We start from the raw sequence: 25,071 nt of genomic DNA, 5'->3' as shown, positions 1-25,071 counted from the left end.
GATTTTGTGGTAAATAGTAACTTGCTAGAGGAGGAAAAAATCTATTCATGGGAAGATGGTTGATTAATCCCTTGGTTGAGCTGCGGGCCCAGCAGCTGGCCAGCCCACAGATAACTGCACAGTGTTACTCAGCTGATAACCTAAACACAGTATGGGGACATGCATTATGAGTAGCTATAGGTGGCATAAGAGAGTGCTGGGGACGTGGTATTGGGAGCTCTCCAGGGCCGTGGGAGGACATGGAGAGGTGCAAGACATGACTGCATGTTAGTCAGGCTCCTGGCAGAGAGGGACAGAAAGAACCACCGCTAAGCACTCATCACTGGCTGGGTTTCTGCTGTGATGCTCCTATTGTGTGCTTCCTATTCCTCCAAAGAAATGACAAGTGAAGAGGGAAAAATGAGTGACCAAGCTGTTATCACTAACCAAAAGTGAAGTCTTTTTCTGTCAGGTGTGACTTTTCAGGCCTTCTTTGCAAATAAAGGAAAAATGGTACTAATTTTTTTTTATTTTATTTTTTTTTTAATTTTTGCGGGTGATCTGTGAACATGCACCCTGTGCTGGTTTAACAGAATGCCAAAGCTGCCAGTCAGAAAACTTAATTATCAGCATTTCTCTGTTAAAGATTAACTTTCCTCAAGACAAGGAATTTATAGAAGTTGTGAAACAATGGTTTACCTGAGAAAAGGAGCACAGAGTAGTTAAGATGTTTGTTTATGTGTTTGAAGATAGAGGAACTTGCCCATGTTTTACAGAGAACTGAATAATCTCCTTGATGACTCAATGATTAGACTTTTCTTGCAGCTAAAATTACAGTTGTATTACACACTGTGCAGAGTGTGTGTGAGAGCAATCTTGCCTCTGAGTATAACACTTGGAGGTAACTTGGCAGCTTCTGTCATTATGCTGTTAAACTGTGCTTTCTACACAGCAACCAGTTGAACTGAATGCTGAAGAAGAGTTTAAGCAGGCTGGAAATACAGAAATAGGTAAGGCATGGTCTCCATCCCACCTGCCTCCAGCATGTTCTGCTCTTGTCTTGTGGGATATCAAGGTCACTTCATGGGCAGTGTTGGTCCAAGCTGGTGTATTCAGACAACTTCATCACTGGCTTGTGATAAAAAGCTGCTGGCGTAAGTTGCCAAAAAGCGAACATAAAGAGGATAAAAGTAGGGTATCCTTTTATTTTGGATCACATAAAAACTGAAAAATACCCGGAAAGGACATGATAAATTTCACAAAACTTCAGCTGTCTGAAAGTTAACTACTCTAAAGCAAGTTGGCTAGTCTGCCTCTGCAAAGAGATGTTTTCTCCAGGGACTGGACATAATGGTTTTACCCAGCACAGTCTTTGGATGAGGTGAAATGAGATGAGATGATGAGATAACACTGTGGAGAACTTGTCCCTCTTTTTTTCAGTACAGGGATCTTCCCGAACTCATGTAGATCGGGTATATAGATAGACAGAACACTAAAGTTAAGACAGATGAATCTCACACAAATGTCTACCATTTCACCCCGCTTTAAGTTTAAATTTTGTTAGGGATCCGAAGACCGATGGTGTTCACCACAATTAGTTTTGTAGATCAACAAAACCATGTATCTGAGCCTCTATTTTGATTTCCTCATGGGAACCAACAGGGATCCACAGCAAAAGTGGCAAAACAGTGGTACTCTTGCTACTTGTACCGCATCAGATAGGTAAGATTTGGGTTGGGATCATTGCACTGGTGTATCTAGCACTGCAAAAGCGCATAGCAGAAAGAAACTTCTAACTCAAACATGCTACAAGTGTGTAAAATAGCCAGATATATGAGAACTAGGGAGCAGGAGGACAAGTCAATACTGATGCAGGCGGTATGGTCAGACATCTGGCTGTGTGTTCCGGGCCTGTTTCCAGAATTAAATGTAAAGGAAATACTTGGAGAGGATATGGCTGGGACTTTACAGATTTTGCCTGATTTTGTGAGGCGGTTGCTTCGTGCACAGTGGCAGCATGTAGTAAATCTCAGACATATCTGCACTTGAAGCACATGCTTTGAGGTAGTAGAGCAAATGTTGTGCTCCATGATATCGTAAGTGGTAAATTTCTTGAATAGGGTGGGGTTGCTTTGTGAAGGATGTCATTCGTAGATTCACAAAAAATGGCTGCTGATGAAATAATCTGTTATATTGGAAAGACAGACCTGAGTGAGATAATCTGTTTAGACACTGGGGCAGAAGGGTGATTTTTGTGGCAAAATAATGATGTGAAGTGAAAGGGACAAGACTGCAAAAGTCGAAGAAGAGCAGGAGAACATGGCAGGAGAGAGGACAGAAAAACAAGTGATTAATGAAAAGCCTGGCTCTTGAAGACATTTGGAGAGAAAAGAAGCAAAATACAAACATATGTTGGAAGGATATTAACATAGTAATGTGAAGTCTTTCATACCTCAGAAATATAAAACGCCTTCAATAGATGAAGCAGAAAATAGTTAACGTCAACCTAAACCCATTTATTGCCAAAATATTTGAAAATTTACTTGGAATTTAAAATAATAAATTGGACATTTTGCACTTAATCAGGAGAAGAAATGCAGTTTTGTTCTAGCTTTTGGAGATACAACTAGCGCTGACATGCTGATTTCTTAAAATAGTAGAGAAATATGAAAACTAGTCATGTTGCCTCTTCTGTATAGTAGTGTGTATGTGAACAACCTTTGAGAAATCTAGAATGATTTTTTATTCTCATTTGCTGTGTGTAAGGAAGTTTAATGCTATTAACAGTTAAACCAACTGTTACTCTTTATTTCACGGATAACTTTTTTAGCGGTAGGGTCAAATTCCCATTGCTTCGATCCATGGAAGAAGTAGAATAATCCTGGAAATAAAAAAGTAAAACATTATTTTATGGATACAAGAACTAGCTTCATTTTGACAAAGCGGGGAACATCATTTTTGTACACACAGGAGAGCATCTCTTCAGTTCTGTCTTTTGCAGGACACAGCAATAAAGATGTTCATCATAACTCCATGTAAGAGTTGGTCCATCCAGAAGTTATGTTCTTTACAAGTAAACTGATTTTACCTAAAAGCTCATTTAATTTACCTTTCTGTTGGAAAACAGCATCAACCTTCTGGCTAATTCCTGGAAAGTCATCGATTGTCTGTCTAGGATAACCCTTCTCCATGGACTGGCTGTTTTCATCATACCTAAATCATATGAAGGGAGACATATCATTTTACAGAGTTTAGAAATTAATTCTGCAATGAATTAAGCAGTTGATGAATGGTATCCACCATCTGTAGTTTGATTTCACTGAGGCTTTGGAGAGTGAAGTTATCAACTCGCACAAATACGTGCAGGACACTGGCCATTGCATTTTCAATAAGGTGGCTACTTCTTTGCTGATATAACAGGCGCAGCTCCAAAGAAGCATCTGGAGTGAGACAAATAGAAGGGAGACCCTCTTTTTTGACAGCAGGGATGGGATTTACCTCCTCTAACTACAACAGTGTGACAGACGGTGCATGGAAACTGTCCAGGTCGATTCCTACTACAGCGACTGTAGAAATGATTGCATTAATTTTAAACTCCTCTCAGACTTTTATAGGATATTATACATAGTCCTCTATTAGATGACAGATTTAGATGGAGGAAAGGAAGCTGACTGGTTTCTTATACAATCAAGTTGTTCCTAACTGAACCAGGACAATATGTATGAGACAGAGCAGAATTTGAGGGCTGAAAGGAAAACCTAAAATGTTCTTCCAGATTTGAGGAAATATCTCAGGAAAACAAAACAAAACAAGCAAACAAACGAGCCTTTGTTTTTCTTCTCCTTGGATACAACAAATACTTTTCACAGAGACATGAGACTGAGAAAATGAGTTGCTAGGTAAAAAAATCCATGCTGTGGTTTCCTTGCATGTCTTTGTCTTGTGACCAAGACAGTAAAATAGCAATGCAAGATGTTGTAAATAATCTTTCCAAAATTATCAGAAACAAAGGACAGGAAAGAACACGCAGCTCAAAATCCAGCTGACCCTGTATGTCTCACTGAAGAACCCCACGATTAGTCATGACAAAATCTGTTTCACCCACACATGGTCCTGGTTGCCTGCAGAAGGTCTTTGCAGCAGTTGTCCTTGCACACAGGAGGAACCTATCAGCTTCCCAAAGCTGACTTTTTGCTTCCATTTTTCCGTTATTTGGGTATCAGGAATCACTTATGCCATTTTGGGAGTAGGATTTAGAAGCAGCATGTTGCAAACCCAATGCTAAGCAGGCAAAGAAAGGAAAATGAACTATCACTTCTGTCTCTCTAAAAGAGATAAAATAATCCAGGACTTTTCAGAAATCAGAGAAATCCTGCCCAATCCATGCCAGCCAGCCTTCTACTGAAGTAGATCAGCTTTCAGATCTTTATTTTCTGGAGATACTTTTGTCTATTGTTTTTGTAGAAATTTTCTACATGCTGGAATTTTTTCAGCTTCCAGGCATAATGCACCAAATTGCGTCCATATCTTGAATGCCCATTTCAGGGCACCCTTAAGCTCTCAAAAGACAAAACTCTATTAATATTCTCCTTGTGCAGGAGTCAAAGAAACATTTCTATGAAAAGCAGGATTACTATAGTTACCTAGTTACATATAGTTATTTAAAGGTCTACTTTCTTTTTTGTCACATGGACAATTTTAGTTGTATACAGGTTATATTGTAGTCAATCATAAGAAAACATTTGACAATTTTTCTTACCTCCAGTACTTGTCACCTATGAAAAAGTCTGTCTTCCCTGTATTTTTATTACAAACAACTGCATCAATTTTCTTGACACCTTTAGGGAAGCCCAGTGTGTAGATATTCTTTGGATAACCAAGCAATACTTGATACCCAGTGATAACCCAGACTTTATTGCCTGTTAAAAAAAAAAAAAGTATTTAATTTCACCAGTGATTTTCAGACACTAAAAGAAAAAAAATCACTCCCTTAGTGTAGGTTATAGGAAAACTAGGTGAAATGTCCTAAGTTTATTTTTAATTTATTTGGAAAGTGAATTTGATGCACATAGCTACCCTTCCTTCCTCCCATCTTCCTGCTAAATTAATGGTAAGAAAAATTTAAATAAAATCTCATACTTCACCTTTGAAAAACAGGATCTGATCTTTCATGTTCTCATATGCAGCTTCAATACCAGGTGGCAGAGTCGGCCAGAAGGTAGAAATTAATTCTCGTTCAACTTCTGAGTTATCAGGATAGACTCTCCATAAGTGCCTGATTTAAATATGAAACAGTTTTTGTAGTAAACAATAAACCACAGACAATTCTGTATGTGCCCAAGAATGTGAACAACATTGTGACTTACAAGCTCTTTCTTGTCAATGGAGATACCTGGGTTGATGTGTCAGAAAGGAAAACACTCCCCTTGGTGGGAAGTGAGATTTTTTTAATTCTGGCTTCTTTCTGGAATTACCCTTCTCATTCATACTAGTTGATTAATGGGATCAGCTACAAGTAGGTGAAAAACTTGAGTTGTTTCTGTACTATATAGTAAGAGATTTACAGGGTCACAGGTGAGCCTGACTGTAAACTATTCCCTGCACGACTTACTTGGGTGACTTCGGGCTTATATATGTGACTGGAGGAGAGATTAGCCCAACTATATGGTAGAACACAATAATTTCTTAGGAAAGGATTACAGCATTTAGTCATGTCACTAATTGGTGTAACCATCTATAGATTTGGGATTAAAGCTATATTGGGACTGAGATGTTTTCTGGAAAAAAATGAAGCATGCTTTTTTTTTCAGAGGATCCTGTGAAAATATTAATATAACTCATTTTTGCTAAAAGTTTTCAATGAGTTTTTGTTTGTCTCATTATAAATCACACAATCATAATAATGGGAAACACCAAAGCATTCAGTCTTAGTAGAAATCAAGAAAAAATAAACCTCACAGAGACAAATGTCCTATCAATATTTACCTGCCCTTTAGAAAAATGACTTCTCGTCGGAGTGTAGTTATAGCATCGAAAGTCATCTGGGAGCCACAGGTTTTAGGTGAGGTAGGGGTGGCTGGCCTTTTATCTGGGGCATTTGGTGGAGATCCTAAGAGAGATATTTCATAAAGAATACACCAAATCTGTAGAAACACTATGATTTTAACATATACATGCATTTTTGATATTATTAGAATACAATTATCTTCATGGTGAAACAGTGAGAGAGATTATTTCTCTCCTGCTTACTTCTTTTTTTTAAGCCATGGATTTTACTCACCATAGATGGACTGAATGCCACTTATGTCATCTGGAGAGAGGGGAAATTCACTGAGGCTGACATAGGCATAATTGGGGAACATCAAAGCCCTCTGATCATTAGAATGGGAGAGACCCAAGGCATGGCCAATCTCATGAGCAGCAACGAGGAACAAGTTGAACCCTTAAAAAATGGATAGAGATAAGAGATAAGTCTGATTTTGATCTGCAAATGATTGATATGAACATAGCAGGGCTATTACTCAGTGACAGTTCTCACACAATATAAAAAATTAACTAGGGTATGCATATATGTAAGTATATTTTTTGTACAGGACAAGGTTGTGTTCTTCCCCCACCAGAAGGGAGTGACTTTTGGCTCTCTTCCCTCCTGTTCTTTCTGTTAGCTACTGACAGTACGTGTGTGGCATGAGTAGATGTCTGGGGGTGAGTGTGGGTGCAGCTCTGAGGAATGTTCTGGCAGGGTTTCCTGGCTGAGCTAGAATGGATTAGATAGTGAGTCAGATCAACCTAACAGATCTCCAGGGCAAGGATAGGACGATGCACTCTGTGCTCACTTGAGGTACCAAAGCGTCACTCTGTGTCACCTTCCCTCCCACAAACCTGAGAAATAAAGGTGAGATCATGAATATACAAGGAAAAATACAATGATATACTGTTAGCAGAACAATTTACCTTTGTATCGCTAGGACTTAAAGCGTATCGTTCTTCATAGCCTTGTCAAATAAAATATCTCTAAAAAATATTATATTGATGCATGATTATTCCCAGTGAAATATGTTAACACGGTAAATAGATAAAAATGGAACTTCCTTCAACAAGAATCCCTCCAAGTAACACGCTTTTCTGAATTAGGGAAGGATGATCATCTGCCCTGCAGACCGAGAGCCAAAAATATCAACAGACTTAGTGAAGCTCACAAGTCTGTGGCAGAGGAGAGGAGTGGTCATTGATTGCCCAAGAAAGGCTGACTGAAGCCAAGATATCAATTTCTCAAAAAAAACCAAACAAAGCCTCAATTTTTCCACTGTATTTCCAGTCCTCCCCTCTCACGAGTCCTCCAAGCTCTCCAATGAGTTCTGCAATGCCTGGCTGCTGGAGCCGTGCTGTTGAGGAACAGCAGCAAAACTGAGATTGACCCATTCAGTTCCAGTGCAGAGAAAATGTTACATTTTACATGATTTTACAAAATATTACATATTACATTACGATGAGAGGAAATGGCCTCAAGTTGCACCAAGGGAAGTTTAGACTAGATATTAAGAAAAACTTCTTCACAGAAAGTGTTGTCAGGCATTGGAACAGGCTGCCTAGGGAAGCGGCCAATTCACCATCCCTGGAGGTGTTTAAAAGATGTGTAGGTCTGGTTCCTAGGGACATGGTTTAGTGACAGTGTGGTTGGACTCTATGATCTTAAGGGTCTTTACCAAATCAAAATGATTCTATGATTTTATCAAGATGACATGTGCACCCCTCATCCTTCTTTTTTTCCCCCCACCACAATAAGCCCACACCTCTCCTCCTCATGCAATGCTCCTACAGCATCTTCTTGCTTCTAGTACCTTCTTGCTTTGCTTGCAGTGTAAGCTCGATTCTCCTACTGCAGTTATCCTCTGCAGTTTTCCGTCCCAAAAAATGGATGAGAAAAGGGTCTAAAGTAAAACAGCGTGATGTGCCTGTGTACTGACAGATCTATTAGAGGTTGTATGTACTATATGCCCAGCCTGGAGGGAAGGGGGTTGAGAGGAGCAGATGAGTCCTGGCCAGATGGTTGAGGACTTGGTGTTCCCATCTCTTCCGGCCCAGTGGCACACATCTGTCATCAGCTCTGCATGCTGCATCTCAGTCCGTGGGTGGCCTGAACAGCATGTTCTATCAGCAAGTTTGCTGATGACACCAAGCTGGGAGGAGTGGCTGACACACCAGAAGGCTCTGCTGCCACCCAGCGAGACCTGGACAGGCTGGAGAGTTGGGCAGGGAAAAAATTAATGAAATATAACAAGGGAGAATGTAGAGTCTTACATCTGGGCAGGAACAACCCCAGGTTCCAGTATAGACTGGGGAATGACCTATTAGAGAGCAGTGTAGGGGAAAGGGACCTGGGGGTGCTGGTGGACAGCAGGATGACCATGAGCCAGCACTGTGCCCTTGTGGCCAAGAAGGCCAATGGCATCCTGGGGTGTATTAGAAGGGGGGTGGTTAGTAGGTCAAGAGAGGTTCTCCTTCCCCTCTACTCTGCCCTGGTGAGACCTCATCTGGAATATTGTGTCCAGTTCTGGGCCCCTCAGTTCAAGAAGGACAGGGAACTGCTGGAGAGATTCTAGCGCAGGGCCACAAAGATGATGAAGGGAGTGGAGCATCTCCCTTATGAGGAAAGGCTGAGGGAGCTGGGTCTCTTTAGCTTGGAGAAGAGGAGACTGAGGGGTGACCTCATCAATGTTTATAAATATATAAAGGGTGGGTGTCACGAGGATGGAGCCAGGCTCTTCTCGGTGACAACCAACAGTAAGACAAGGGGTAATGGGTTCAAGCTGGAACACAAGAGGTTCCACTTAAATGTGAGAAGAAACTTCTCAGTGAGGGTGATGGAACACTGGAACAGGCTGCCCAGGGAGGTTGTGGAGTCTCCTTCCCTGGAGACATTCAAAACCCGCCTGGACGCCTTCCTGTGTAACCTCACCGTGGTGTTCCTGCCCTGGCAGGGGGATTGGACTAGGTGATCTTTTGAGGTCCCTTCCAATCCCTAACATTCTGTGAGTCTGTGATTGATTCTGTGATTCAAACTCCTGGCTGCTGGCGGGCAGCTGCAACTGCTTGGAGAACATGTTCATGTATAAGCCCAGCCTAGCCTGGATGCAAAGTAAAGCAGTAACAGCCTATAGCTGGGCCTATTTTGGTACTATTAGTGAAGACTCCATTATCATTGGTGACTGTGATGATTTTTAGGTGGTGGGAATCTCCTCTGAGGGCTGCTGTGAGGTATGTTGTGCTTCCTCTGCAGTGTGTGGTAGTGCCAAGGCATGGTGCCAGTGTCTGCACCAGGAGGGGAAAAAGTCAGAAAGCTTTTACCATGGTTTGCGAAACTCTGGTGGGTATGAGCCATATCAACCCCCAGGTAAGAGTGGCCCGTGTCTGTAATGTTCATATGTGAAAAGGGTTGTCTTGATAGTATATTTACCAGTGTTAATTAAGAACTAGATTATATCAGGCTGGTTTTAATTACCCCAGTTGGAGGATGGCCTGTAATAGCCTCAAACTGCTCTTACAGTTAATGATGTGTTTCATCTCAGCCCATTCCTTCACCTAAATGAAATCGGACCTTAATTTACCCATCTGCATTACACTTCAGAAAGCCTTTTTTACCTACCAGCTGAGCCTGTGGTCCAATCTTCATCTTCATCGAAGTGGACATCGCCACCAAAACCATTGCCAGGTGGAAAGGCATGAGCGAGAATGCCAAGGGGGCCATCAAAATAACGAGGGCAATGTCCATGAGCTAAATAATACAATGTTGAAACAACATTAGGTTTATGTCACGACTACTGGAAAATCTTTAAATTAATCTTACCGTTGGTATGCAGTCAGCTTATTACCTTTGGTCCCAAAAGCGATCATGATATCTGCTATTCCCTCACGAATACGAGTGAAAATCAGTGGGGTGACAGTGCTCCACACTTTAAATGCCTGCTGGATTGCTTTATCCACATCCTCTTTGCTCATATCTGGTGTGTAGTTCACAATTCTACAGTTATGAGGGTTCAAGTAATAACACTTAGTGTTTGCAGAAAAAAATTCTCTATTATTATTAAGGTGATGAACAGAGATGTATAAGCAGCAGTTTAACTTGTAATCCAATAGCTCCCAAGGTTCCTCTTGGACTGAGTTTGGGGAATGCGATGACTGTCCAACAGGTCTTTTTCGTAATAATAATTGTGTACATGGTATTAATTTTTCTCAAAATGGCCCTTAGCCAAGAGGTTGTCTCTTGAGCATGAGGAAAATCATCTCCTCAGGTTTCTGTGACTACTAAGCTGTCACCCTTGGGAAATTTTGAAGATAAGGGGGCTTGCATAGGATGCAATTTATATTTCTGTTTGGCTCACAGAATATTTGTCAGGAGTGATACATGACTGGCAAAATAGTATGGTTGACTCAGAAAATGTAAAATACCCAGCTTGACTCTCAGGAATATGCATAGCTAACAGCTGGGGAAAGAGAAATATTGTTGTCCCAACTGGCAACAATTGCTATAAAAGTTATATTTAAATATAACATACATGGATACCCACAACCCCCAAATTTAAACTCAAAAAGTAATTATCTAAATGCTACCTGTATGTCAGCTTGGTTTTTTTCCATCCTGGCAGAGTAACACCATAGAGACCCACATCGGGAACTCCACACCTGGGTTTTTTCATCATTTCCAATGTCTCAGTGTCTGGTTTTCCAGTCACTTTCAAACCAAAAAATTGTTGCATTTTCTGAAGTTTTTCAGCTGTAGATTCAGCATTGATTTTCCATCCAAGTTGATTTGGATCTGGTTCAACAGCATAGAATTTACTTAAATAGTCCTAGCAAAAGAAACCCAAACCAAACAACAAAGTAAACACATTTCATGTTTTGATCTGTTTCTAAATAAATGCCCTAGGACAGATATTGTTTGTGTAGTTTGCTGTCAAAACCATCTGCCTGTGATTTTGGAGCACAATAGATGTTTTCCAGAGGATCGTAGCTAAACAGAAACAGACAACATTGCCCCTGACTCTTATTTACTTGACATGTTTGTACAGATTTATCCTACTTGAGTAAAGTTTGGGCAACAGAGTTCTATGGAATAACATTGTCTCAGAAAGCCGGCAAATGCTGTGTAGCTGGAACATGCAGATTACATACGAAAAGAGAGGACTCAATAGATCCGAGATGTGAACAATGTAGTTACCTGTACAAGCTTTGCATCGTCGTCTTTGTTGTCTTTCTCTGGGTGGACGGGAAGAGCATTAGAAACAGCTGCACACGTTAAAAGCAGAAGTGAAAGTTCCTTCATTCTTGCTCTTCTCTCTGTCCCGGTGGGAGAGCAGTCTGCTTTCTGCTCTGTGTGCATCACCTCTCGCAGCCCAGTTCGTACAGGATGGGCTGCTGTGGGAGTCAGCCATAGACTGACTCAGAGTTTATCGTGCTCCGATTACCTCCACATGTCCTGTAACTCTGTGCTGGCTGACACGATGAAAATTAATTAAACCCATCCAATTTCACAGACATCTGATGTCAGTATATGTTTGAATACTCCTAAGCTGCTTGGCTACCAGTTCAAAACTAGCACTCAATTTCAGATATTTTACACTGAATTTTAGCGAATCTGAGCAATTTCATGCCAGATGAAATCAAAGACAAATGCAAAACCTTTTAAGTTGTCCCAAACCAGCTGTGTGAAATGTGGCCACCAAATATGCAGGGACTCTTTACCATTCTCAGCCTGGAAAATGGGACTCATGCACCAGATATGAATCTCATGCAAAAAATTTAAAATTTTGGGAGAAATTACTGTGAGCAGAAAATTTGTTTTTTAAATTGATCCATAAAGTGAGACTGGGCATTTTGGGAAATGGATGAAAGCCCCAGATCACTCCCTGCAACTCTGAAGAGGTGTATTTCTTTTAAATTATACTAGTGGAATCCAGGATATACACGAACAAAAAGGACTTTATCCTATAAATCCTGTCTGCATTTATCTAATATGTATGTATGTATGTATGTATGTATGTATCTATCTATCTATCTATCAGCTATCTATCTGCAATTTCATCATAAGAGGTTTCTTCAGTTTAACCACATTAACCATAGGGGATATGATTATTTCCTGTCTTAAGTAATTCAGAATAAAGGAAGTTTCAAGAGTCACACAGGCTGTGACAAAATATGGGATTTCACCCTGCGTTGGACAATCCCCTTCATCTTCTACTGGCAGCAACTGGAGCTGAAGGTGTTTGGCACCTCAAAGGAGCTATGACAGCATGAATTCAACTTTTACAAAACAGTAATACCCTCATGTTGGACAGTGGCTTTTTCAGGAAATCCTTGCCTCTGTGTTTTTGGCTTTTTTGCTGTCACTTATAGTCAACTTTTCTCCAGCTGGAGGTGTTAATGATGGATTTTCTATCCCAAATTTCACAATGTAGCCTTGTTAGTGAAAATTGTTTGTTAATGGCATTTCTCAGCTATGATAAAAAACCCACGAACCCTTCCATTAATTTCTGCTTATTATCCTTGTATTAGGTAAGAGATCTGCGAGGCCCGGATCCCATTCAGTTCTGTAACTGAGGTACAAACTGTGACAAACTGAAAGCTCGACTGAACTGCTACTGGAAATGATGTGTGTTTATCCAGAAGTACAGACTTTTGAGATCTGTCTTATGTTTTTAAATGAACATATTTGTTTGCCTCAGAGGTTTTAAAGCTAGGAGGGATGACCATAGTGGTATCATGTGACTATATACATGGTGGAGGTCACAGAAGACAGACCCCTGTTCAGTGGCTTTTGCACAAAGTGTATTTTCCAATGGTACTAGAACATATTTTTGGAAAACCTGCTTTGGCTGATATGAATTTGATTTTGGAAAAGATCAGAGCAGTACTATGATTTGGTAAGAACTGGGAGAAGCGGTCCTTTTTTCCCACGGTGGCTGGCCTTCAGATCCCCACAGCTGTCTGCTGCATAGCAGTGGAAGGATAGAGACGAGAGCAGCTGGGTTAAGACTAGTTACACCTAACTATACATATTTATTAGTTAAGCATTCTCCTATAGCAAATGGAGAAATACATAACACTGTATGCAACTCTGTAGAGTGATTCAACCAGCTTAGAATAGGATATACTGGCCTCTATAGGTGCTCTCTGTCTTTATTGAATATAAAGAAGCTTTAAACAACTGGTTTAGACTACAACTCTAGTTTCTGCAAACAGCTCAAGCTACATTAGTGTTTGCTCAGGAGACATTTGAGTTACAGGTGGTGGAAGTTTATGCCGCTCAAAGCACTTTTAGGGTTTTGCAGCTTGACCACATACACAACATAGCAGTCAGTTCCCAGTGCCCATGAGAGAGAGGCCCGAAGATGTTTTTTCGCAAGTGGTGTTTCACAAACACACTTATAGCTGGCCTTGAGGCCTGGGAAAAGAAGAAGCTGTATAAGCAGCTGCTGGTTGTGGTTTCCTCATGCTTATCTTTGACATTGGTTAGAGTTGGTGGGTGTTGATCTACATCGTGACTTCTTCTCTCATCCTAGAATTGGTTTTATCCAGACTGCAGTAAAGTGACATGTTTCAACCCAGAAAGGTCACTGCCTATGACATCAGTAGTACCAAGTAACACCACACAGAGCATCACATGAGTCATCAATACTGCTGCATCACAGTGATCTCAGCACAACACCAGCAGGGATCCACCTTTCCTAAGCGTTCACGATGTGAGGGTCTGCACGTGAGTTACTGTCTAAGCTTGCATTATAACAACAGAAATCTAATCAATACGGTCAAATAGCATCTAGAGAGCATTTCATCTGACCACGTGTAGGAGGTAAACTTAGGATGATTTACGCAGCTCTTATGAGCCACCAAATGCTTTGACCAACATCATTGACTATGATGAGAGCCTAAGCCTGAGATCACATGAAAACACTTAGGTTGCAATTGCGCGGTCTGAAAAGTGATTTGTTGTGCTTTTGAGACAGTCTAGTGACCCTGACACATTGACACAGTCCTGGTGGCTGTGACCCGGGACCCAGAGGGAACAGGTGCACTCTAGACTGGCAGATGGAGACCCACTCAGTCACCCTGATGGCACCAGGTACCAGTCTACTTTGCAGACTTAATCCTATGGTAGAGTCAACAAAGCTGAATCATTACTCCGCTTGAGTGTAAAACGTGGGACAATGGCGAATGATTCAAATAATGTGTTTGACCCCTGGCAAACCTTTAGCAAAGACTGCTGCCTGTGAAGGCAGGATCCAACCACCCGAACATAGGTCCCTGGAGACAGTGTAGGCTCTGTGGGGCTCTGGGGAGCGTTGGTCTCCCACAGTCCTGTTTCACACCTGCATGGGTGACCTAGATACCCCACAGCACATCAAATGCACTAAACACATGTTTAGGGAATTGGATCCCTGCCTGGGCAAATCTGTGTCAGTTAACAAAGATATAGGCTACAACTACACACAAAACCAGTAACCAGACACTAGGGAGTGGTACAGTATTCCACCACAGTACAGTAAGTAGAAAATGGGACTGTAAACTTATTAAAAGGGAGTAAGAAAAATATCAGGCGATTGTGTGGACTGAGCTGGAAACAACACTCAGATTCCAAATTACTGAAAGCTGTGCTTGTGCCTGCAGGTGGGCGAGAGCTGCCGGCAGCAGCTGTGCCCTCCTCCTAATGGTGTGGCTGGGATGGAGCAATTGCCATGGTCACGTAGGCAAAGGAAATGTTCACTCACATAAGTAGAGGGAATATTTCTCACAAATAAATCAATTCATTTTGAGCTCTCAGTCTTCCTGCTCAAGGTAAATCCACAAAATAAATATTTTTTAAAAAGTGCCTGGCAACTAAAATCAGAACTTGACAGGTTATCAGAAGGAATGGACTAAAAATATGCCATCATAAACTTCATCCTCTCTTTAGCTTCTTCTTCATCTTCCACGGTTTGTAAAGGACCCTTTATCTCTCTCTTTTCTTCAGAACATAACCACCTCCTTACCCCTCATCTAACATTTTCTCTGCCCTTTGAGTACCCACTACTTTTTTCTTTTGCAGGGGGGTTAGTGTTCTCTTTTAAATCTGAGGAGCTGCTTTGTTATTTCCTTGAGATCTTCTGCTTCTACTTCATACCTGAAGGGAACATGTGCCCCCAATTTTTATTTTTTAATACATAATTGTTCTGGTAAGAAATATTATATTTCTCTATAGATTTTGTGTTATGTTTATAGCTCATCTCTGCTAAAACAACATAATCAATTTAGATTTGTATACTTCTAAAAGAATTTTTGCTTAATTGTTGTTGGTAGTTCAGTAGCACTGGCTTACACAAGAAAACATGATTAAATAGCATTGCTACTAAGTTTTCAAATTAAAGAACCAGTACCTAAATCACCTTGTGAGAACAGGAGTCACATAAATTAACTTCTTCATTAGCACTTTGATTTATTGTAATTTAAGTTTATTTTTATTATTTTATAGTAATATTTTTTAGGGTTTTATAAAGAGTATGTTCAAATTAATTTTCAGTTATACAATTCTTTATCTTTGAATAGCATTTAGACTAATTTTTACTCCTGAATTTAATAAACGTAAGAACTACCAAGTCTATTCTTTATTCATGAAGGATACAATTTAATAGGCTTGTAATATAGACAGGTAAGTAATGAAAAAATTAAAAGGATGCATTTATATAAGGTTGCACATTCTTTTCTCAAAATGCAGCTACTGCTGTTAAAGTAACATGAAACTTTCCTCTTCAGTATGTAGAATAATACAGATGTTGCATGAGATAATATGTTTTGTTATGGTCATATGGCTTCTAATGTTATCAGCTGAGCTACAAAGAGAAAGTGGATAACGCTTCAAACACCATTTTAATTTAAGATATTCGGAAAAAATTGAGTTAGGCTGGAGGTCAAGCTGTCTTTTTCATGAACTATTTGTATCGGAAATATTTTTGGCCAAGAATTTTCAGTTTTTAAGGAAACTTTTTCATCCTTTAACCCACTGAAGTTAGGAGGGATTTACTAACTACTGGAGTAGCAAACACTTGAAAGAGCCTTGAATAAAGAGGCTTATTTGTCCGTTATATGATGTGTCTACTTGTGATAGTAAGGGACTGGTTTCAGCAATCTCAGAGGTCCTTTCTAATCTACTTTTCCAGGCTTAAACCCAGTTCCTAAACCCAAAACATGAGGGAAAAACTCCCTCCTACACTTGCAAAGACATGCACCCAGGAGGGAAAGCTACAAGTGGAAGCTGGGGACAGAGGAACAGTATGTGGAAGTGTGATTTGTAGAGTGATGCTAATGAGTCCCAACTGGACTAATTACCCAGAGGATTCGCACCAGGGCTTGTGTGAAGTGATGGAGTTCAGAGCCAGCTGATGGCTCCTTCCTCTGGCTTTGGGAAAAAGACCTGATGTGTCATGCCAGAATACATTTTCTAATGTTCAGAAGTGAGAGTTGGTTCTTGAGTATTAGTAGAAATAAGACATCAAGGACACAATGCTATGACAAACATAATTTATTAGGAAACTTGAATGTAGCAGGTGAAATTCTGATAAACTATATAAATGTATTTGTTTTACAATCAATAAGTATTAAAACTATACTCCCATAGAATTTGGGCAGAAATCCATTGTGACCCGATAGTCATGAAATGTTGAAAAATTCAGCACATAAAAACATGCAGCGTACATATGGTAAAACATTGCAATTAACAATTAAACCAGCTGATGCTCTTCATCTGTCTGACAATCCGTTTGGCACGAGGATCAAACTGGAACTGAGTTGTACCATGGAAGAAGTAGACATACCCTAGAAATAAAATTTAATCCAATTGTATTTCATAGGTGACTTCAGTATTTTTGAAAAAAAAAATACCCCAACATAAACAGCCCATGTATACTTGCTATTTTTCATTTTAATCTCTAGTAAGGTTAATAACAGGTTTTTGAAAACAAGTGCCTCTATCTACAGAAGCCCAAATATTCAAGTAAACCCAGATTAAAGGTATGGTTTACTTACCATCTTTCTGGAAAGCAGCATCGACTCTGCCAATTTTTCCAAAGTCAGAGCTTATTTTCCTTGGATAACCATGATCCATGGACTTCTTGTTTTCATCATACCTTAACACAAGAAACATCATTACAATTTGTGGGAAAGCAGCAATATTTTGAAAGTCCAAAGCAAATTCATACACATATGCTACTCTACTCTTCCTGAAAAGTCTTATAGATTAGCTAATGTAGCTTTTTGATTCTTTCAGTTATGTATTAGGGTTCTCGTGTTATGGGTGTTGTGAGATACGACATCCTGCCTTTGGCGAATTTTGTAATAAGTCTCTCAAGGACCTTGGGAATGCAGCCCAGGAACACATTAATGCATTTATGATCTGTCCAGAGCCTTGGCCATCACTTGCAAATAAAATAAGTTTCTATTTTGAGACACTGGAAATCCAGTTCAGTATAAAAGCAAAACATAAAGCTCAGGAATAGAAAGATGGTACCACAGTCCTGAAACATGCTTGTATTAGTGTAAAATCTTGTGTTACTTAAACAAGATTACTCTCTGAAGTTTGTCATGAGCTACACTTAAATTGTAAATACAACCAGCTGTATAGTTGGAGATTATGTACCATTTGTTCATAGAGAAATTCAATAACAGCGCTTTTTGTTAGCAGTTCATTTTGTCTGAAATGCGAGTGAAAAGTGTAAACTATCGTAACGTTGCTCAGAAAAGCTACACTGTTGTGGAGAAAAAGTTAATAATTTACTAGAAAATCACTCATTTATTGGACAGATGATTCATTCAGTAGCAAGTAATTACATTCCTGCTACAGGAATCTAATGAATGGCAAAAAGCCCTCACAAAACTACAGAAAAGTTGATGTTTCCTAGCAATCGCTTAAAATTTTCAGACTTCCGGAGAATCCCATTTAAATTTCTGGAGTATACTTGGATTAAATATCACTGTATTTGAATTTTAAAGTCATACATTAGTCCTCAGGGATAAGTGAACATGGAAGATGAACATTAAGTCTTACCTCCAGTATCTGTCAGCTCTAAAGAAGTATGTTTTTTTTGCGGTTTCATCACTGTAAGCTGCATTAACTCTTTTAACAGTCTTCGGGAACCCCAAATGATAGATTGGTTTAGGATAACCAGGTGCAATGTCATAACCCCTGAGAACCCAGTATTTATCCTCTGAAAAACAGAAGCACATAGCAGTTGGCTTTGCCATTTATAAACAACATTTAATTCTGTTTAAATGGTTAGCAAACAATTTTTCTTAGATATCAGTATTATTCCTTTCAGTTTATTACTTTAGAAAATGGTTCTAAGCCTTACACTGGACATACATCATAAAGACAGTTGAAATATCCTTTGTTTTTATGAGTAAAACATTAGAATCATAAGATAGTATTTTCCCAGATTTTGTTCAAATGAATACAAAGTATTTGGCTGGGTAACAGCTTGGGGAGAGCTGGGAGCTGATGTATTAATCCACTGACATTGTACTGGGATATTGAGTTCATTAAATTCCTGTAGTATGTTATTTGATTATAGACCCACATAATATTTTGAAAACTGTGCTTTAAATTAAACTACTAAGAAGTGCTTTGGTAATCTTAGATGCAATGAACATATTTGTACATGGTAATATATCATATACTGTAATATGTGCATAATGAAGTTATTTGAGACATTTAAAGCGTATGTGAGACATTTAAATAAAAGAACTGATTGTTGTTTCCAGTAAACAAACAATTTTCCTCCCACAATATGCTTTTCCACCAACATTCATTTCTTTAATCAAAAATATCGCAAAATACTAATAAGCATGTCAGTTTTCTAAAGATTCCCAAGTCTGTTTATGTAATTTCTTTTTTTTTTTAATATTTTCCACCAAAAAATGTTTTGACTAGTCTAGTAATATTTTCTTGCTCCTTTTTAAAAATGGACTTCATACTTTTTGAAAAAAGTTGTATTATTACATGTGATAACAATATATTCCATTCTGATAGTTAGAATAGTAGTAGTACTGTACAAATGCCTGTATTTGACAACTAAATTCAGAAAAAAATCCTTCTGCATAAAGTGAAGTGCTGTTACCTGAATAGAACTAGACCTGAAGAAGGGAAGCTATTTTCATGTATTGATTTTCAGAGCATTAACTAAAACAGAGGGGCAAGTTTTCAGGATTATGACCTCCAGAAATCTCTTATAGCACTGTAACTCTATGAGTTTAATTATTTGTAGATTTGCAAGATTCTCTGTTTCATTGATCGTCCTTTAAAAACCACTTTGACTTCTGTAATTGCAGAGTTTGCAAAGAGACAGGGAGGAACTGGTCAGAAAAAATAGAGAATTTCAGAATCAATTACCTTTAAAAAGTAAAACTTCATCTCTCTCAACGTTTTCATAAGCAGCTTGAATTCCTGATGGTAACTTTGGCCAGAACAGTGAGATAAAATTGAGCTCTGTCTCTGTCCTTGCAGGATGTTTGCGCAGCATATATCTGTTTTTTTAGAAAAAAGATGTCTATATTAAAGTATTAAAGTGTATTATATTAAAAAACCTCTTCTCATACATACAAAACAATTATTACAGGTCCTGGAGTATAACAGGAGAGACATGGGTGTAAATATCTCCCTCTACTTAATGTAAAGGAAATCTAGAGTGACGGCATCACCTCATTTACATGCCAAAAATCATGCAAGATTAATATAAGCCCTTCTATGTCTCTGTAGGATGGGCAGGCTAAGAGTAACCACCTAACAAACATCTTCCTACGTACCGGTGCTTTCAGTTCTGCCCTTGCTCTTGTGCTGAGGAGTAGCAGAAAGGTGACAGTGTGGGACCCATGGACACATTGCAAAGGGACATAAAAATGCTCTTGCTTTGCTGTTAGTTGAATTGAGTTCCGAGACAAGTCTGTTGCAGCACTGGCCACAACAGCAGAACAGCTGGTAAACAACCTACAAGTCTTCATCTCCTTCACTGCTCTTGTCAAATGAGGGCTCTTGGGATTAATGATTTGAGAACTCTTGCTTGTGTAAATACATGCTGGGTTTCTAGTGTTTTTCTTTGTACTGCATACCAAAAGGACAGTTTTCCCTTGTGCATTACAGATTTTTTTTTAAAACTACTCAATATTTTAAAGAGATAATATATATGCTTATTGTTGTTACCTGCCCTTGAAGAATATCATTTCTCCTCGTAGTGTGGTAATAGCATCAAATGTCAAATTTGGGTCGCAAGCTCGTGGAGTTATGGGTCCCGTTGGCTGCACAGCAGCATTAGACTGTCCTATAGGAAGAATATTTTATCTTTTAGTACAGAGAAATAAAAAGGCAGTGTTCAGAAGGTCTCTGAGAACACCAAGAATCTTCTTTACATAGAATGAGGGGGCATGTTGTTTTAAAATAAGGGTCTGGCATTTAAAACAGGCTTTTAATGTCAATAAAATCAGTTGTGTTCATCTTTTACAAAATGAGGTTTTTTGCAGAACTGCATTTCCATTGAAGTTAGCTTCCAGGAATTTTCTCTCTTTTGTTATCTCTTGTTCAGCAACAGTCAAACTTCTCATTTTGGTGGGACAAGCATATTTTAAATATATTCTTATTACTGTTTATCAGCCTCCCAAGTAGAAACATTAAATAAGAATATTTTTTCTTACCATAGATGGCTTGAATGCCATCAATGTCATCCTGAGGAAGAAGGAATTCATTGGGGTCTGTGTAGGAGTAAGTTGGATACATCAGAGCTCCAGGATCGTTTGAATGAGACAGACCCAGGGAATGGCCAAGCTCATGGGCAATGACAATGAACAAGTTGTAGCCTGTAGGATAAAAATAATATGAAACAAAGTAAAATCTGTTTTGATATTCAGCATAGCTGACTAAATGGGAAACACTTATGCATCCTCCTGAACTACACTAGAAGAGAATATGTGTGTAATGCTATCAATATTACAACTCAAAATTACTATAACAGAAGAGCTATCAGTACTTAAATTATTTTAGGCTTTAATTATGGTCTCATTGTCCTTTCTGTCATGTCCTTGTGTCCTAAACACAAACCGTGTTTCTCTTGCTGTCACATAAACTGCTCAGATAAGGATCATGCCAACAATGTGTGGAAGTTCAGTGATCCAGCAGAAAAAGGCTTTCAAAACCAATCCTTCAGATGACAGTTTTGGTGATATTCGAATACCCTAGTTAGCACCAAACTTTGAAGTGCTGGGCTAAGAATGATAAAAGATTTGACTTGAGAAATTTGCCACCAGATCTTCCTCTACCAAGCTTTAGGCTTCATCTGAACTGAAAAGTATTTTAAAGTGTTGATTTTGTTGCCATTATAAACCACTATGACTTAAAAATGTATTTTCTGTCAATTGATTACCGCTAATGGCAAATAAGGGAGCAAAACAACTTAAAAGGACAAATTCTTCCACTTGGTTTCACTCTTTGCCTGCAATCAGGCTCATGGACTAAGCATCACATGAGCTAAGATTGTATGAGGTAAAACTGTATAAATGGATCCAGTTAAAAAGTCCTTACCTCTCCCATCTTTGGTCCAGGCTTCCTCCTCATCAAGATGTACATCTCCACCAATACCTTCACCAGGCTGAAAAGCATGAGCCAGCTGCCCATTGGGTCCATCAAAAGGAGAGTTGTCACCATGGTCTAAAACGAAGAATGAAAAAATCAGTTAGAATCCTAAATTATTTCCATAATTGCAGATAGCCATTTGCTATACAAAGATATCAGTGTTACCTCTATAAACAAAAGAGATCACTATATCTGCTTCTTTGTCCTCAACCTTTCGGAATGTCAGTGGTGTCACATTGCTCCAGACACCGAGAGCTTTTCGGATTGCTTCATCTACATCAGCTTGTCTCATCTTTGGGGTGTAATTCAAAATCCTTCAAAGCAAATCAAACATATTATATGTTGTTAAGAATACAGCATATTAGCTGAAGAATAAGAATTTGTACAAAATCAGAAATCTTAGACTTATCTTTCATGAATGAAAAATAATAATGGCTTCATTTTAGATACCACCTTCTACCATCTGTCTTCCTCCAGAAATCAGTTCATCACTCTGGATGTCCATATATGGCATAATGTACTTAATTCAGACCCCCCAAAGTTGGGATGCTAGATTTAGATATTTTTGAATAAGATTAGAAAAGGTTACCTGTATGTCAGATTATTTCTTTTCCATTTGGGATTTCCTGGCGTGAACACATATTGCCCTATGTCAGGTACACTACATCTGGGTTTTTTCATCAACTCCAAAGTGTCAAGATCAGGTTTCCCGGTCACTTGCAGTCCAAAGAATTCCTGCATTTCCTTGAGTTTTGCAGCAAGGAGGTTTGCAGACTTGTTTCTTAAATGAGGCTTATGATCCCTTTGAAGACCATAGAAATCCTGTAGATAACTCTGAACCAGAGTTTAAAAAAAGAACATAGTGGCATATCAGTACATCATATTCAGTCACACCTAAATTTTCTAAGTAATCTTGAACTATTCCCATATCTACATGCTGTGTGTTTACCAGGAGCAAGAACAGCCTATGTTCTCTAGGAACTGGTGTGAACAGTCAAATATAACTCACGCTTTTCATATAGTTTTCTGAATTTCTTGTTTCACTGAGGGAATATAAGAGGAAATGTCTTTAAAATTGAATACTTACTGTTAATAATCACTCTCATAGTCCATTCCAATACATTCCAATACTTCCATATTACATTCCAATAATTACTGATTAATAGCAAAACCTATGAGGAAGCTTATAACTGGTCTCATTCAATGAACCAGAGATTGACAGCAAGACTCCATGCAGCCAGGACTCCCAGCAAAGCAAGTGAGCACTCCTAAAGAGGCAGCACTTGGCAGATCATGTCATTTATTTTTAGCTATGAAATATGATATTAGGAACTCAAGTCTTCCTACTAAATGTCAACGATTTTGTGTCCAATAAACAATGTTGTGTCTATATGTTGTATTTCTCATAGATGTCCATTCTTTTTCAAAGTATTCCATAAAAGATCCATTCACCAAAATGTTGAAACCTATGCTTGCTTCAGGCAAGGTTCTTCCCTTATGTTACTGAGGCCAGTCATATCACAAGTTTCAAAACACATTCTAAAATGTAAGTTGTTGCTGAGTTTTACTATTTCTGCACAGCCACAAAGCCTTGCTGCTATAACTCACACTTCAGTAGTTTTGTTATTACTTTACTGACAATGTCAAAAGTGAAGTTAAGCAATATTCAGACAACTTTTTGGTAAGTAAATTCCACATAATTTTCACACATTTTCTAGACTGATAGGAGAAGCTTTCTCTTGAAACCTCTGCAGAATGGTACATATTTAGTTTCAAGACATACTCTGTGAAAAGAATTGCAATTATAGTTAACTCTCAGATTATCTTATGTTTCACTTAGAATGCACTGAAGGATATTTACCTCTACAATCTGTAGGGTTTTTCTTTCATCTTCTGCTTCTGGAGCCACAGGAAAAGCAGAGGAGATGGTCACATATAGCAGCAGGAGAAGCAAAAAGTTTTCCATCCTTGTCTAAGGTTGTCTGCCTCAGTTTCACTCTTGAGGTATTGAACACACTTCTCAGCTCTGTTTATATAGCTAATTTGTAAATCAGTGACAGTCTGACTCATGCTGTATAATATCCTCTGATTAGTAAAAATGATGCATAACACTTTCGTCATCAGGTGGTGACGCAATGTGTTTAACTTACTGTCCTTATTTTGCCTGAGCCCTCTGTTTTTGTCAATTTCATAGTGTTTAATGGGTAAAGAAATGCTTTTCAGGTAAAATGTGGAGCTACATTTCATATGGGTTTTTTTGAATCATAAATTTAGACTATTTATGGGACAAGGTCTTAACAAACTGGAGTAATAATAGGAGATACCATATAAAAGTAACATGATATAACATGATATAACATTGTATTATAATGAATAACATTGTTATATATATGATACATATGTTTTAATATTTAACAAAATATAGTATATTATGTTATAATATGTAATAATAAAATATAAAAGACAGTACAAAGAGCCAATCTTATCTAAGAATAATCAACACCATGACTTCAGGGCTTTCATAAACTAACTAAAAGATCTATCTAAAACAAACTTGTGATGGTAGCAAAACTGAGTGCTAAAATGATTCAACATTTTTTACTGATATTAACAAAAATCAGTCATGTTACTGGAATGCATAAACTGGGTTCCCATATGTATGGTAAGTAAAAGAATGTTTATGCCAGCACAGATAAAGTCTTAGCTGCAATAGCATGTTTGGACTCAGGCAGAGTGCTGAGCTCTGGTTGGAAAGATTCCATGGAGCCCAACAGGAATTTTTGTGAGTCTGGAAAAGGAAGATTGATGTAACCATTTTGTGACTCTGTTTTTACTATTTCATTGAGGGAAGACTGAGGGGAGTAATGATAAATGCTGTTAAATATAGGAAAGATTTTCCTAAAAGGGAAACAGTGACTGTTCTCCACAACTCTAGAATGGTTTCAAACAACAGTGAGTGAGTTTAGACATGAGGTTTGGGATTCAGCTGCCAGAGCAAAGGTGCTATTTGAGATGCTCCAGGGAATCCCACTTGGCCTCCAGATGTAGGTCTCCATAGCTTCTGTGTCATGGCAGCCAGCCCCAGGCGGGTGTCTCATAGAATCATAGAATAATTTTGTTTGGAAAAGGTCTTTAAGATCATTGAGTCCAACCGTTAACCTGACAATGCCAAGTCCACCTCTAAACCATGTTCTTAAGAACCTCATCTATGCGTCTTTTAAATACCTCCAGGGATGGTGACTCTACCACTTCCCTGGGCAGCCTGTTCCAATGCCTGACAACCCTTTCCACGAATAAATTTTTGCTAATAACCAGTCTAAACATCCCTTGGTGCAACTTGAGGCCATTTCCTAAGTGTTTTGTCATGTAGATATCCACAAGTTATCTCGGTGTCTAAGCTCCCATTTCAGACAACGGATTCTAGAGACTGATTCAACAGACCATATGAC

The 25,071-nt window shown here is 38.8% G+C and overlaps 2 protein-coding genes across 2 annotated transcripts; both read right to left on the bottom strand.

The window, feature by feature from the left end:
• Positions 1 to 2,759: 2,759 nt before the first annotated feature.
• Positions 2,760 to 11,317, bottom strand: LOC135985647 (matrix metalloproteinase-27-like). The gene is made up of 10 exons (XM_065629172.1): positions 11,198 to 11,317; positions 10,591 to 10,829; positions 9,852 to 10,000; positions 9,626 to 9,754; positions 6,260 to 6,421; positions 5,965 to 6,088; positions 5,124 to 5,254; positions 4,739 to 4,898; positions 3,089 to 3,192; positions 2,760 to 2,860 (listed from the first exon to the last, which is right to left on the bottom strand). The coding sequence occupies exons 1-10, from the start codon at positions 11,300 to 11,302 to the stop codon at positions 2,760 to 2,762; spliced, it is 1,404 nt and encodes a 467-aa protein (XP_065485244.1). The 5' UTR covers positions 11,303 to 11,317.
• Positions 11,318 to 16,723: 5,406 nt separating this feature from the next.
• Positions 16,724 to 23,588, bottom strand: LOC135985445 (interstitial collagenase-like). The gene is made up of 10 exons (XM_065628786.1): positions 23,484 to 23,588; positions 22,212 to 22,456; positions 21,788 to 21,936; positions 21,572 to 21,697; positions 20,689 to 20,850; positions 20,201 to 20,318; positions 19,394 to 19,527; positions 18,053 to 18,212; positions 17,035 to 17,135; positions 16,724 to 16,824 (listed from the first exon to the last, which is right to left on the bottom strand). Exons 1-10 carry the CDS (start codon positions 23,586 to 23,588, stop codon positions 16,724 to 16,726), a joined length of 1,401 nt encoding a protein of 466 aa, XP_065484858.1.
• Between the last annotated feature and the right edge of the window lie 1,483 nt (positions 23,589 to 25,071).

Source organism: Caloenas nicobarica, chromosome 1 (assembly GCF_036013445.1).
Source record: "Caloenas nicobarica isolate bCalNic1 chromosome 1, bCalNic1.hap1, whole genome shotgun sequence".
NCBI lineage: Eukaryota > Metazoa > Chordata > Aves > Columbiformes > Columbidae > Caloenas > Caloenas nicobarica.
This window is presented reverse-complemented; position numbering and strand designations above follow the sequence as displayed.

Coding starts and splice junctions, on each gene's coding strand:
- LOC135985445 (XM_065628786.1), bottom strand. CDS start 23,588: ATGGAAAACTTTTTGCTTCTCCTGCTGCTATATGTGACCATCTCCTCT. Junction 18,213..19,393: donor TGAAGTTTTACTTTTTAAAG/GTAATTGATTCT, acceptor TCTGTTTTTCAG/AGGATAAATACTGGGTTCTC. Junction 16,825..17,034: donor TGCTGCTTTCCAGAAAGATG/GTAAGTAAACCA, acceptor TTTTATTTCTAG/GGTATGTCTACTTCTTCCAT.
- LOC135985647 (XM_065629172.1), bottom strand. CDS start 11,302: ATGAAGGAACTTTCACTTCTGCTTTTAACGTGTGCAGCTGTTTCTAAT. Junction 9,755..9,851: donor GATCGCTTTTGGGACCAAAG/GTAATAAGCTGA, acceptor TGTATTATTTAG/CTCATGGACATTGCCCTCGT. Junction 6,422..9,625: donor TTGGACCACAGGCTCAGCTG/GTAGGTAAAAAA, acceptor CCATTTTTTAAG/GGTTCAACTTGTTCCTCGTT.